Source organism: Octopus sinensis, linkage group LG17, assembly GCF_006345805.1.
Source record: "Octopus sinensis linkage group LG17, ASM634580v1, whole genome shotgun sequence".
NCBI lineage: Eukaryota > Metazoa > Mollusca > Cephalopoda > Octopoda > Octopodidae > Octopus > Octopus sinensis.
The window spans coordinates 24,975,471-24,990,144 of NC_043013.1; the positions used below are offsets into that span (position 1 = coordinate 24,975,471).

The window sequence follows — 14,674 nt, forward strand, 5'->3', positions numbered from 1 at the left end:
AGGATGAAAGATAAAGTTGGCCTTAGCAGAATTTGAACTGAGAACATGAAGACAGACAAAATACTGCTAAGAATTCTGCCATCTTGCTGCCTTGAGAAAGTAATACGTATTGCCAGTGTTGTCAACTCTGTTTCTTCACACTAAACTCAGTTGTTGCCTTGCATCTGAGGTATTTCTCCTAACTCACCAATCAAAAATAAAAGGTAAGAGACACAACAAAATTTATCTTGACTCACTTACTTTGTGTTTTAGAAATACTTGGAAATTTGAAAATATAAAATATAATTACCAAGGAGTGTGATCAAGATTGTCTTTAAAATACTGTTTTGCTTTCGCCAAATGTTCATTGTATAGTACAGATCCTTCAAGTTCTCCCTGGAAACATAAAAACAATATTATGTTACAAAACGAAAATAAAAAAGTAAAAATAGCAACAACTAATGGGGTTTTTTATTTTCCCTCGACAAAATCCTCTATTGAAAAGTGGAGAAGAGAAACAATCCAGAAAACTTTTATTTAAGCAAAGGTCAACCTTGAACGTATAGACCTATGATGGTCAGTTATTGCACCAGGTGCTTATTATATAATGACCTGTTAACATCAAGTGAGGACCTTACTGTATACTCCAACACAATTGGTAGTGGTAAGAAACTCTCAAGATGAACAACAGAAGGTCTTCAGAGAAGAAACCCCACTCAGGTGAGTGCTTCAGCCCTTATCTTCTCACACCCTAAGGGGGCTGGTCCACACCCATGTACCCTTTTGCTGACACTTTTTTAGCCACTTGGATATTGGATACTTGTGCTTTTAAACCACTAGAAGATTTTGTCTAGTTGTAACTCTTCTCCATTGACTTGGCTTTCAAACTAATACATAAAGGAAGAAATAACTTTGGTGGCAGTGAAATGACAATGTTTATCACCATGACTCACTTCCCTTAGCATTAAAATACAAAAATACATTTAGTTTTGATGTTTTTATAGGTATTTTATCTTTTGTTTGTTTTGGCTACTGTACAATGTTTCTATGTTTTGTTAAGTTTGGTTGGTGGTCACATGGATGAAGTGTTGTCTGTCAAACAGCAACAGTTTATTGTGCTTCTGCAATTAGTGGTGCAGTGTACCCCAGCACAGAGTATTTGTGGTTAATGAAGTTACTGATACAGGATCTGGTTTTTGTATCACCATCATCATTATTTAATGTCTGTTTACCATGTTAGCATGGACTGAACAGTTTGACAGAAGCTGGCAAGCTGGAGAGCGGCACTAGAATCCATTGTCTATTTTGGCATGGTTTCTATGGCTCAACATCCTTCCTGATGCCAACAACTTTACAGAGTGTACTGGATGCTTTTTACATGGCACCGGCACGTGTATTTGTAATATTTTGAGTCCTTTTAATTCTTTTTTTCTGGATTGAAAGGAAAGGATAATCTTCTCAAGATAGTATTATCAGTTTATTATTAGATGTTGCAAATGTGTGTCTGGGTGATTTTACATGTAATTCTAGAGAATGTGAAAACTGCAGTTGGCAGCAGTAACAAACTATGTTTAGGTGATTTTTCATTTTGTGTTAATTTTATTAAGTGATGGTCACTGAGTGGTCTGCATGCAACTTGTACTGATAGAAAGTGTGCTACTTGTATTGTACACTGGTGCTATAATTCCCTATAAATTGTAGTTGTGATACCTGTGTCAGTGGCACATAAAAAGCACCATCCAAACGTGGCTGATGCCAGCGCCGCCTTGACTGGCTTCCGTGCCAGTAGCACGTAAAAAGCACCAACGATCGTGGCCATTGCCAGCCTCGCTGGCACCTGTGCCGGCGGCATGTAAAAAGCACCAACGGATCGTGGTTGTTGCCAACCTCGCCTGGCACCTGTGCCAGTGGCATGTAAAAAGCACCAACTACACTCACGGAGTGGTTGGTGTTAGGAAGGGCAGCAAGCTGTAGAAACACTGCCAGATCAGACTGGAGCCTGGTGCAACCTTCTGGCTTCCCAGACCCCAGTCAAACCGTCCAACCCATGCTAGCATGGAAAACAGATGTTAAACGATGATGATGATGATGATGAGGGTGCATGGCCTAGTGGTTAGGGATATTGCACTCAAGATTCAGGAGTTCAGTTCCCAGGCTGAGCAATGCATTGTGCTTTTGAGCAGAGTATTTTATCTCATGTTGTTCTGTGATCACCTCAACATCTGTCATGTGGAACATCTTACACCTGTATAGACAATGTTGATTTGATGGAGGGAGTGAGCAAACATTTAATCTCTATAAACAAATCCTTTTTCAGGTTGTTTGTGGACTCACCTTAAAATATCCTTTATCAGTGAGGGTTGATATAAATCGCTGTAATCTAACATCAGGTATGTTCCTGTTGTCATTACTTTCCCCATTCTGTAAGTTAGGATTTGTACACTTGGAACAAAGGATCTCAAAACCATGAGCCTAAAAGATAAAACATACAATTAATTACAAAAATAAAAGCTAATATTAAAATCTAGAAGCAATATTTTTAAGCAACACACAATAGATACATATATGATGGCCATCCACTCGTGACCAAGGAAGACCCTTGCTGACCTTCAGGAACATTGTGCGCTCTAGGACTAGCTTATATTTTGCATCAGTTGTCAAGCGATGGTGGGGGGGACAAACACAGACACACATACACACACACACATATATATACATGTTGGGCTTCTTTCAGTTTCCGTCTACCAAATCCACTCACAAGGCTTTGGTTGGCCTGAGGCTATAATAGAGGACCCTTGCCCAAGGCACCATGCAGTGAGACTGAACCTGAAACTATGTGGTTGGTAAGCAAGCTACTTACCACATACATTATATATATATACATACATACAGGATGTGGTGAATATATGGTCATCTAAATTACGCAAAAATATAAATAACACTGACATCTCATTTTAACGGATATATTACCAAAATTACATAAAAATATCTTGAAACAGTAAATATATTCAATAAAATCGCCAATGGCTTCAACCACAGCCTCCCCATGACTTCGGAATCTCCTGCAACAGTTCTGGAGGGTCTTCTTGTTTAAGGTAGTGAATGCTGCCATAATCCTTCCCTTCAGTTCATCTTTGATGTTACAAGGATTTTGGTGGTCTCTCGCACACATAACAATTAAGAGGGTTGCAGTGTGGGGAGTTAGATGACCACATGTTAAGGATGATGTGGTCATAGAAACGGTCTGACAGCCATAACTGGGTTTTCCTGCTTGTGTGGCATGGTGCAGAGTCCTGTTGCCAGACACAGGGTCTTCTAGCAGCCACCCTTTTGACCCAAGGCAACACTACTTCCTCTAGGGACTTGATGTAGGCTTTCATGTTGAGTCTGACAACATGTGGGAAGATGAATGGAGGCATAACGTCACATCACTTGTGATCTCTCCAAACACCATGATGTTGACTGGATGTTTGATTTTTATCAATCTCAGTACATGTCCTCAGACTGACACCCAAATCCTCTGAAATGTTCATATTGGAGCTTCCAGCATGAATGCCTAGCAGTACAGCATGTTGTTTCCAAATTTCTGGCAGAGTGAATTGTGTCATGGTGCTGTGTTTCTAACAGACAGTGCCCAACTGACTCTACAATACTGTGTAGTCAACAAAATCAAAAACAAATAATGCACATGTGAAATTAAAAATATGAAATGGTGATAATATATATATATATTGTGTATATACCCTATGTGTGTATATATATATATATATATCTTTTATTATTTACTTGTTTTAGTCATTAGCCTGTGGCCATGCTGGGACACTGCCTTAAAAAGCTTTTAGTGGAATGAATCACCAGCAATATTTATTTATCTATAAGCCTGATACTTATTCTATTGGTCTTTTCTGCCAAACCGCTAGGTTACACACACACACACAAGCACCAGTTGTCAAGTGGTGGTGGGGGACAAACAGACACAAACACATGGGCTTCTTTCAGTTTCCATCCATCAAAACCACTCACAAGGTTTTGGTCGACCTAAAGCTATAGTGGAAGACACTTGCCTAGGATACCACACAGTGGGAATGAACCTAAAATCATGTGGTTAATCTAATAACCGGTGCTGGTGTGTTTACACCTCCGTAACTTAACAGTTCAGCAAAAAAGACCAATAGAATTACTAATAGGCTTAAAAAATATCAGTACTAGTGTCAATTCATTTGACTAAAAGTTCTTCAAAGTGGTGCCCCAGCATGGCCACAGTCTTATGACAAACAAATAGAAGATAAAACATGAATTAGATGACTTCAAAAAGAGTTTTACAATCAAATCAATTTAAATAAATCATTTGCATTTTTTACTCACTAATTTCATCCCCAATTCATGAGCTTTATGTTTAGGGTTTGAAGAACTTGGTAAAATCCAGCCACTCTCCCTGTGGGGTTGGAAGTTCTGTTGGACAAGTTGTGCATACAAACAGCGAGTAAACTTTACCTGTGACAAAAAAAGAAGAAATAATTATATTAGCTTCTGGATAACTTGTTAAATTTTTTATTAAACAATTAACCCCTTTCGTTACCATATGCTCTGCATTTCTTTTAATTAATTTTAAATATAACAAATAATTTAGTAAAATAACTTAGTTATCATTAAGCTAGTGTTAGGAACATAAATTGTGACTAAGGTTTGGTGGAAGATTTTAATTCAGAACTTTTGAAAACAAGACATTTGTACTACAGAACCAGAGGTGGTTTTAGCCAGGTGGGTATCAAAAGGGTTAAGAATTGTTTCTCTATTATATATTTTAACCCTTTTGTTACCATATTTCTGTTGAGATTATGTGTTTCTTTCAATTAATTTTAAATATAACAAAAAATTTAGTAAAATAACTTAGTTATCATCAAGCTAGTGTTAGGGACATAAATTGTGACTAAGGTTTGGTGGAAGATTGTAATTGAGAACTTTTAAAAACAAGAAATTTGTATTACAGAGCCAGAAGCAGTTTCAGCTGGGTTGCAATACTAAAATATTTATGAAAAATAAAGTTTTTTAATTTGATATTTAGAAAGTTGTAACACCAACAGTACTCATCTAGGAGCATGTGTGTGTGTGGGTGTGTAACATGGTTGGTGTTAGGAAAGCCATCCAGCCACTGAACCATTGACAGAGGTAAGATGCACAAGTGAATCATGGTTCTTCAATTTGTGTAAGAGGGTTGTGAGTTTGAACAATACCAAGGTGGGCTATTACAACCTAGCCAATCATTGCCACCATGAATAATGACAAAACGATGACAATTATGAAATGCTACACACACACACACACATATATACAGGCAAACAACAATAAATCATCAGATAATGAATGTAAGGGAGACTATTGTGCTGCTAAAGAAATGAGAATTACAAATGTTGCTACATGGTGACAGTAGGAGGACACAGCAATAAAAGACGAAGAGTCAAGAAGTGAGAAGTGGAACAGTGAGATCTCAGAATGCTAGAATTCTCAAGTGAGATGACTAAGTTAAAAACGACTGGAAATGTACAGCCAACACATTCAACCCATGTGAGTATGAAAAATCGCCAGCACCACCGTTCAACCCATGTCAACATGTAGCAATGAGTTGCTGGGAAGGCTTGACAGGTACAGATTGGAAGCTGGGATATAGACATTAATAATATGCTTTTCAGACCTCATTTTTGCTAAAATATATGAGTCTTCTCAAGCACAGTGAATCACCATTCACCTTAGTTCTTTGTCTTTGTTTCTGTGAGGCTCAACAACCTCAGGTCAGCCTTCAATATTTTGTCCCACATTTTCATGGTTCTTCCTTTTCCATGAGTAGACTTTAAGCAATAAACATTTCTTTACAAGTATCCTCATCCATATACATTCACATAAGTACATCAATGGTCTTCTCTCTTACACATTACATCTGATGCCTCTAATCTCCAATTTTTCTCTCAACACATTTGTACTTTGTCATACATGCACACCGATGTTGCACATGCTAATCTCATTCCTTTCTAAGCATCACATCTCTTCTGCATTCATGGCCCAGAGTTCACTACTATGTAGCATTGCTGTTCATACACAACTGAACAGAGCCATTTTCCTGGAGGGTTGAGTGTATGGTCTGTTTTATTGCTTACAAAGATTCTAGTCTTTTTTAAGTTAACTTCAAGGTCCTCTACTTCCAGATTTTCTTTCCACACCTGGAACTTTTTTTTCTAAAATGATGATGATGGTGATAAACCCTTTGATGCTAAGATACAATGCTTCCTTAAACTCTTCTCATCCTACACGAACACAAGAATACTAAATAAATTCTCCATTTCAAAGTGAGAACCCATGGGAACTATTGCTTTTTCATGAATGTGAGATACATACCTCCTGGGATAAGAAAGCATCAATTCCTTACAGGTAACATTCCCAGATGGTTTGGTACTTATCTTTAACACAAGATCAAGATGCAAATTAAGATTTTACTATTAAAGTCCCTTTCAGCTCATGGTAAAAAAAAAACTGATGTTAAAATGATGATGATAATGATTTCAAATTTTGGTCCGGGCCAGCAATTTCAAGGGATTACATTGATCCCAGTACTCAACTGGTTCTTAATCTTTCGACCACAAAAATGATGAAAGGCACTCAGTGGAATTTGAACTCAGAACATAAAGACAGACGAAATGCTGCTAAGCATTTGGCCCGGTGTGCTAATGGCCATAGCCGTTATGTGGAAAAGGAAGCGAGAAATAGAACTTACTAATGTCATGACTCTTGTTCCTGGACGAAAATAACGGAAGGAGCGACAAGCCTGAAAAAGGAAAAAAAAGATTCAGTAGAATAGCTTAACAGATTAATTAAGTAAATAATCTCGTTTAAATATTTCCCAAGTTAAAACATGAAATATGTTGTTATTGAGAACGGTGAGACTGGCAATGTTAAATGAGCCTACTTAATTACATGACTCAACAACATCCTAAAACCAGATGCCACAAAAACCAGATGCCCAGTACACTGTGAAGTAGTTGGCGCTAGGAAGGGCATCCAACTGTGGAATCCAATCCATATTAGACTATGGAGTCTGGTGTGGCTCCTGGTCTTACCAGTTCCTGTCAAGCCCTCCAACCCATGCCAACCTTGAAAACAGATTTATAATGATGATAGACAACAGCATGAAACTGAGACAGGGCACTTTTGCTTTTCATGTGTCAAATTAATACAAGGATACATGTATGACACCCTAAATTACCCAAAGTAATTTCTTGTCCTATATTTTCTTGTTGAAACATTTTTATCTTTGCCAATTGATTTTGTTGATTTTCACCTTTTCCATTTGGGTAATTAAACTCCACACCCAATATGCGCATGCAATGTTTTTGTATTGTCTTTGTACTGTATCCAATATCTTAGTCCACTGTGACCAAAGAAAAAAAGTAGCAGCAGCAACAGCAGTGGTAGTAATAGCAGTAGTAGAGGAAAAAGCTGGAAATTGGTTTGATTTACATTCGTCCCATCTAACAAATTCTTGTCTCAATCTAAGATATCAATTGGAACCTGGGGTGGCCACCTGGCTTACCAGTCCCCATTCAAACTGTCCAACCCATGTCAGCAGACGTTAAACGATGATGATGATTTTAAACTGACCTTTAAATCATCAGGATCTCTGTAATAAAATGCATTAACACCAGCAGCTATAAGAGACGGACGTTGTGTCAAGGCTACGGCCAATCCAGCAGGAATGTAACAATAAGCAGAATGAAAGTCTTGCGTGATTTTTTCTGGGTAACTGTAAAGATATAAGACAAATTGTTATTTAACTAATTGATTGATGGAGAATGCTTAATTATTAATGATTTTCTATATTTAATTCATGAAATAATTTAAAGGATAGAATTTAAGATATTATCATTATTTTTCTCACTTTTCTTTATAAATATCAAAAGTCCAGAAATCTCAAAAAATAACTTATCAATTTCAATATTTCTAAAATAAAAGTTGTATTTTCTGTATGAGAGAGAGGTAGGGGGAATGAGTGGTGACCAAAGATAATGTGAGCAGGGTTTTTTTCATTTGTATTTTGTTTTTATCAAAAATTTTTCACTACAAAAGGCTATCCTCCACCTCCACTTTGCAGATCAACACTAAAATCTCCTTATTTATGTCCAAAGTTTATTTAAATTTTTTATTCTTGTTTGATAATGTTCTGTGTACATTAAGCCAGTGTATCTCTTAACATCACATCAAACACTTTTGATTCCATTGCATTTTGTTTCCTGATGGCAAAAACATTCAAATTTCCTCATTCAAATGCCAACCTGTTTCTCAGAAGACCTTTTTATCAGCCCATATTTTACTTGTAACTCTCTCAACCATCAAAAACTTCTAGTAATATTCAACAACACCAAGAAAATCTAAGCCATTCATTGACAGAAATAAGGAAACTCGAAAGGTGTTGTAGGAGTGGTTTAGTTTAATACTGACACATTGCAGAAGCTTCATAATTTGGAATAAGCTTTTATCATTTACTTGTTTTAATCATGAGACATCAGGCCATGCTGGGGCACCACCTCGAAAAATCTTAGTCAAACAAATCAAACCCAGTATTTTTTTTAAGCTTCATATTTATTATGTTGTTCTCTTTTACTGAACCACTAAGTCCCAAGAACATAACTACACCAACACTGGTTATGAAGATCATTGGGGACAAACACACACACACACACACTGGTCTTCTTTTGGTTTCTATTTATCAAATCCACTCACAAGGATTTAATCAGCCTCAGGCTATTAGAAGAGACATTTGCTCAAGGTGTCCCACAGTAAGACTGAACCCATAACCATATGGTTGGGAAGCAAACTTCTTACCACACAGCCACACCAGCAACCATTATTGCATCAAATTTTCAACCTGGAGTTTCAGCATCTACATGCTATAAACAGATTCCTTCAAGAGTAAATCTGAATTCTGTGTAAGATCAAAATCTATCCAGTTATGGAGAAACAATGTAGAGAGATGCAATTCATTTGTGATACTCATCACAAAATGTTTTGTTTGGGGCATTTTGGTTTTTTTTACTAAGTTTTCTGAAAAGGTGCTGTGTGGTTAAGAAGTTTACCTCCCAAGCTTCAGGTTCAGTCCCATTACGTGGCACCTGAGCCAACCAAAGCTTTTTGATTGGACTTGATATATGGAAACTGAAAGAAATCCTCCCACCCCATGTGTGTGTGTGTGTGTGTGGTGTGTGTGTGTGTGTGAGTGTGTGTGTGTGTGTGTGTATCTCCTTATATCAACATTGCATGATAGTTGTAAATGATTATCACTGTCATACAAGCAGTATCATTCGCTTCCAATAACCCCAATGCTCTACAAAAACATGTCTGGTCCTGGGGAAGATATTACCTTGCTTGAAAACAGGTGATGGTTGGCAACAGGAAGGACATCCAGCAGTAAAGAATCTGTCTCAATAAAATCCATCTGACCCATGGGAAAGTGAATGAGAAGATTGATGATGACAAGTCTGAATCGTATGTTGGATAGTTGATGCCATGCAAAAAGCATCCAGTGTACATTGTAAAGCAGTTGGCATTAGAAAAGGCATCCAGTCATAGAAACCATGCCAAAACAGACCTCACCCGTCCTGGCATCACATAAAGAGCACCCAGTACACTCTGTCAAGTGGTTGGCATAAGAAAGGGTATCCAACCATAGAAACAATACCAAAACAGACAATAGAACCTGGTGCAGCTCTCCAGCCTTGCCAGCTCCAGTCAAACCATCCAACACATGCCAGCATGGAAAATAGGGGTTAAATGATGATGGTGAAACCATGTCTGAACTATAGTAGAATAATCTGATCAATTGTTTTCTTGCCACACAGCTGCCATAAATAAAGACAATAAATAAAGAAGAGGATGAGAGGAGGAAGATGGAATTCCATGTGCGTTAGACACATGTGGGCATGACTACAAAGTCAGTAAACAGCACAGCTCCCATGACTTTCGAAAACATTTTTTCACACTCAGAGTTGCTGAAGCATGGAACAAACTACCTGCATCAGTTGTTAGCTGCCAAGATATTGTATCCTTTAAAACCTCCATGCTTCCTGAAATTCGCCAACACTACACCTGATATTCCCACCCTCCATACACATGCACACACGTATATCATGACCCATACACTGTTCACTTACCTGACTTTTGTACATAATTCTATGTTATTGTACATACACCTCTGGTAAGTTGTAGTGCCACTGAGCACTTTACACAATAATTTCATTATCATAATTAAATCTGAGCTGGAATTACTAAAAGTAGGAAATATATTCTTTTACTTAAAAGACATAAGAATCTGGAGTCCAAGAAGGATAGAAGAAAAAACAGAAGCTGTTTTATGAAAGGAGAATCTCTTACTAATAAGGGCCAGTAAATTACTGAAAATAGCTTACCATTCTAGTCGTTGTTTTATGACTTTCCGTATTTCTGCTGATGCCAGAGTTTCACTAGAATGTTGATGTATGGCTTGAATTGCTTCTTGGAGTGTAGGTGTGAACAACGGTAACCAATCTAAATCTTTGGATGATGTTGGCATTGGAATTATGTGTAATTCACCATCTTTGATAAGTATCTGAAGAAGAAAACAAAAATTATTGTGAGAAAGATGGAAAGTAGTTTATTTCTTTTATTCTTTTACTTGTTTCAGTCATTTGACTGCGGCCATGCCGGAGCAGTGCCTTCAGTTGAACAAATCAACCTGAGGCCTTATCATTCGTAAGTCTAGTACTTATTCTATTGATCTCTTTCATCAAACCACAAGATTAGGAGGATGTAAACACACCAACATTGGTTGTCAAGATATAGTGGAGGGGACAAACACTGACATGCAAATACACACACACACGACAGGCTTCTTTCAGTTTCCATTTACCAAATCCACTCACAAGGCTTTGGTTGGCCTGAGGGCTGTAGAAGAAGACACTTGCTGACAGTGCCATGCGGTGGGACTGAACGTGGAACCATGTGATTGGGAGGCAAGCTTCTTACCACACAGCCACTCCTAACAATTCTAATAATTTTGTTATCATATTCCTGTTGAAATACCTTACCTCTATTCCAATTAATTTTGAAAATATCACATGAAAAGCACAGAAAAGGCACTGGTACCATGGGAAAAGCACCTGTGCCAGCCCCACATGAAAACCATTCACACTGACCCATTTGAAATTCACCTGTACTGGCATCACATGAAAAGTACCTGTGCCGGTGCCACATGAAAAGTACCTGTGCCGGTGTCGCATGAAAAGTACCTGTGTCGGTGCCACATGAAAAGTACCTGTGTCGGTGCCACATGAAAAGTACCTATGCCAGTGCCACATGAAAAGTACCCGCACTGGTGCCGCATGAAAAGTACCTGTGCCGGTGCCACATGAAAAGTACCCGCACTGGCGCCGCATGAAAAGTACCAGTGCTGATGCTACATAAAATGCATCCAACACACTCTGTAAAGTGGTTGGCATTAGACAGGGCATCCAGCCATAGAAACCTGGTTAGTCAAGTCTGGGGAACATGAAGGCCAGTTGACATTGCCGTAATGGGAGATTCTTCTCTCTCCAAAGCATTGGCATAACAACCACACTATTTCTCTTGCAGCATAAGCAGTTGCCCCATCTTGCTGAATCATGTGTGACATCTACCTTGACTGCCTTTCAAGTTCCCCAGACTAGCCCAGATTTTTTGTTGTGGGGATACCTGAAAGAGGGGGTTTACGTCAAAAAACTGGAGACCCTTGTGCAACTGAAGGAGAACATCAATAAAGAAATCAGAGAAGTGGGGTCTAAAACTCTTGAGGGTGTTATGGTGCAAGTTTTGGAAAGAGCATGGGTATGCGAAGCTGAAAATGGAAGCCATTTAAGCAATGTCATTTTTCATATGTGAAATAGTGGTGTCGCAAAATTTGACTTGCACATATTAATTTCCTTTATGTTCTTTATATTGTGTCAAAATTTCATGCATTTATTTGTAAAGTTAAGGAAATTATTTAAAATTGAAACTCATCAGTGGGACACCCCGCCTGTGTATGTATGTATGTATATCATCATCGTTTAATGTCCGTTTTCCATGCTAGCATGGGTTGGACAGTTCGACAGGGGTCTGGGAAGCCAGGATGCTGCGCCAGACTCCAGTCTGATCTGGCAGTGTTTCTACATCTTGATGCCCTTCCTAATGCCAACCACTCCGTGTGTGTAGTGGGTGCTTTTTACGTGCCACCAGCACAGGGGCCAGAGGAGGCTGGCAAACAGCCACAATCAGTTGGTGCCTTTTACGTGTCACCGACACGGACGCCAGTCAGGCGACGTTGGCTAAGACACGTTCGGATGGTACTTTTTATGTGCCACCAGCACAGGTATCTTAACAACTACAATTTCCATTAGTATGTATATATATATATATATATATATATATATATATATATATACATACATGCTAATGGAATATATATGTATATATATATATATATATATATATATATATATAAACATGCATATACATCTTACAGACATACATACATACATATATATATATATAATATATATATATACCGGAGTAAACACATAAATGTGAAACAAGGTAGAAAAAAGAGTACTCAAATACCAATGGTAGAGTAATATGCTAGCAAAAACTGTCCGACGAACGGGAACGTGAAACTCAGAGTAACAGGTTTTGTTGAATTTTCTGCTGCTTTAAATAAAGTATATATATATATATATACACACACACACATACACATGCACAAGTATATTTACAAATACACACAAGACACTAAACAGACAGACCAGTTGAAAGATGATTTCATGTTTCCAAAAATAGTCATCTGTAAATTTTAGCTTTTTAATAACCAACCAGCATCTATGTGTCTGTTAGAAAATTACATTTCACTAAATTGTACACAAATAATTTAAATTTCCTTTTTTTTTTCCCTCCTTGTTTTGTTACATAATTTAACAATTCATATTGATCTGCAAATATTGATGAGCAAATAATTAAAAAAAAAAAAACAACCACTACAAATATTTCTGCAGCCTTGAGGATATTTTATTTTGTTTTCAGAAATAAACCAGATTTGCCAATATCCTATTCAGATCGTTTTTTTTTTTATAATTATGTATCCATCGAGGATATGATTAAACCAACTTTCATACACAGATTGGCAAAAACAGCAAGAGGAATATTTTTCTTTTTATTTCATAACAAAGATGATATTCAGTTTCTTATTATTTTGTTGTTTTTCTGTCTTCTATTATGGTTTGTCATCATCATCATCAACATCAGTGTTTCTCAACCATTTCTTTCACCACTGGATCCTTCTTTCCTATTTTACTCAGATGGACCCTCCTAGCCATTTATGTTAAAAATATTCTATTATATTTTTTTATAATCAAACGAAATTGTTAAAATATGCGTAGGCATGGCTGAGTGGTAACAAGCTTGCTTCCCAACCACATGGTTCCGGGTTCAGTCCCACTGCATGGCATTAGGGCAAGTATCTTCTACCATAACCTCGGGCCGACCATAGCCTTGTGAGTGGATTTGGTAGATGGACACCAAAAGAAGCCCATCATATATATATATATATACATACACACACACACATATATATACATATATATATATATATACACATATACACAAATGTGTATATATATATATATGTGTGTGTGTGTGATGCCACCACCGCCTTATCTGGCCCCTGTGCCAGTGGCACGTAAAATGCACCCACTACACTCACAGAGTGGTTGGCGTTAGGAAGGGCATCCAGCTGTAGAAACACTGCCAGATCAAACTGGAGCCTGCTGCAGCCTCCTGGCTTCCCAGACCCCGGTCGAACCGTCCAACCCGCGCTAGCACAGAAAACGGACGTTAAACAATGATGATGATATACACATATATATATATACATATGCACATATTACTCTTTTACTTGTTTCAGTCATTTGACTGTGGCCATGCTGGAGCACCGCCTTTAATCGAGCAACTTATTCTTTTGTAAGCCCAGTACTTATTCTATCGGTCTCTTTTGCCAAACTGCTAAGTAATGGGGACATAAACAAACCAGCATCGGTTGTCAAGCAATGTGAGGAGGACAAACACAGACACACAAACACACACATGCATAGATATATATATATACATATACACATATATATGTATGTATGTATTTGTGTGTTTATGTTTGACAACTGATGTTCGTATGTTTATGTCCCTGTAACTTAGCAGTTCCCCCAAAGAGACCAGTAGAGCCTTTGGGTGTCCATTAAAATGATGATAATGAACAATGGTTCTCAATTGGGAGGTGAAAATTTATCTGCAATAAATTGGTGATACTTCTACAAATTTCTTTCACTTATTTCAGTCATTTGACTAGTCATGCTGGAGCACCGACCGCCTTTAGTCGAAAAAGTTAACTCCAAGACTTATTCTTTGTAAGCCTGGCAACGATCACGTTCGGATGGTGCTTTTTATGTGCGGCACAGGCGCCAGTCAGGGGTACTAGCATTGGCCACGTTTGGTTGGTGCTTTTTACGTGCCACCAGCACGGGAGCCAGTCAGGCGGACCTGGTATCAATCACATTCGGATGTTGGCAGACCTGGCATCAACCACATTCGGATTCCATTCATTTAAATTCAAGTTTTG

General features: G+C 37.9%; 1 protein-coding gene across 2 annotated transcripts in view; it reads right to left on the minus strand.

Annotated features, from left to right (window-relative positions):
- LOC115220808 (protein ecdysoneless homolog) overlaps positions 1-14,674 on the minus strand; it is a 77,354-nt gene that overhangs the window by 9,199 nt on the left and 53,481 nt on the right. For both annotated transcript variants that reach the window (XM_029790972.2, XM_036510458.1), the window contains exons 4-9: positions 10,431-10,609; positions 7,630-7,771; positions 6,746-6,796; positions 4,345-4,473; positions 2,314-2,451; positions 290-375 (exon numbers count right to left, since the gene is read on the minus strand). In XM_029790972.2, coding sequence (XP_029646832.1) covers positions 290-375; positions 2,314-2,451; positions 4,345-4,473; positions 6,746-6,796; positions 7,630-7,771; positions 10,431-10,609 — 725 coding nt within the window. The remainder of the gene's footprint in view (positions 1-289; positions 376-2,313; positions 2,452-4,344; positions 4,474-6,745; positions 6,797-7,629; positions 7,772-10,430; positions 10,610-14,674) is intronic.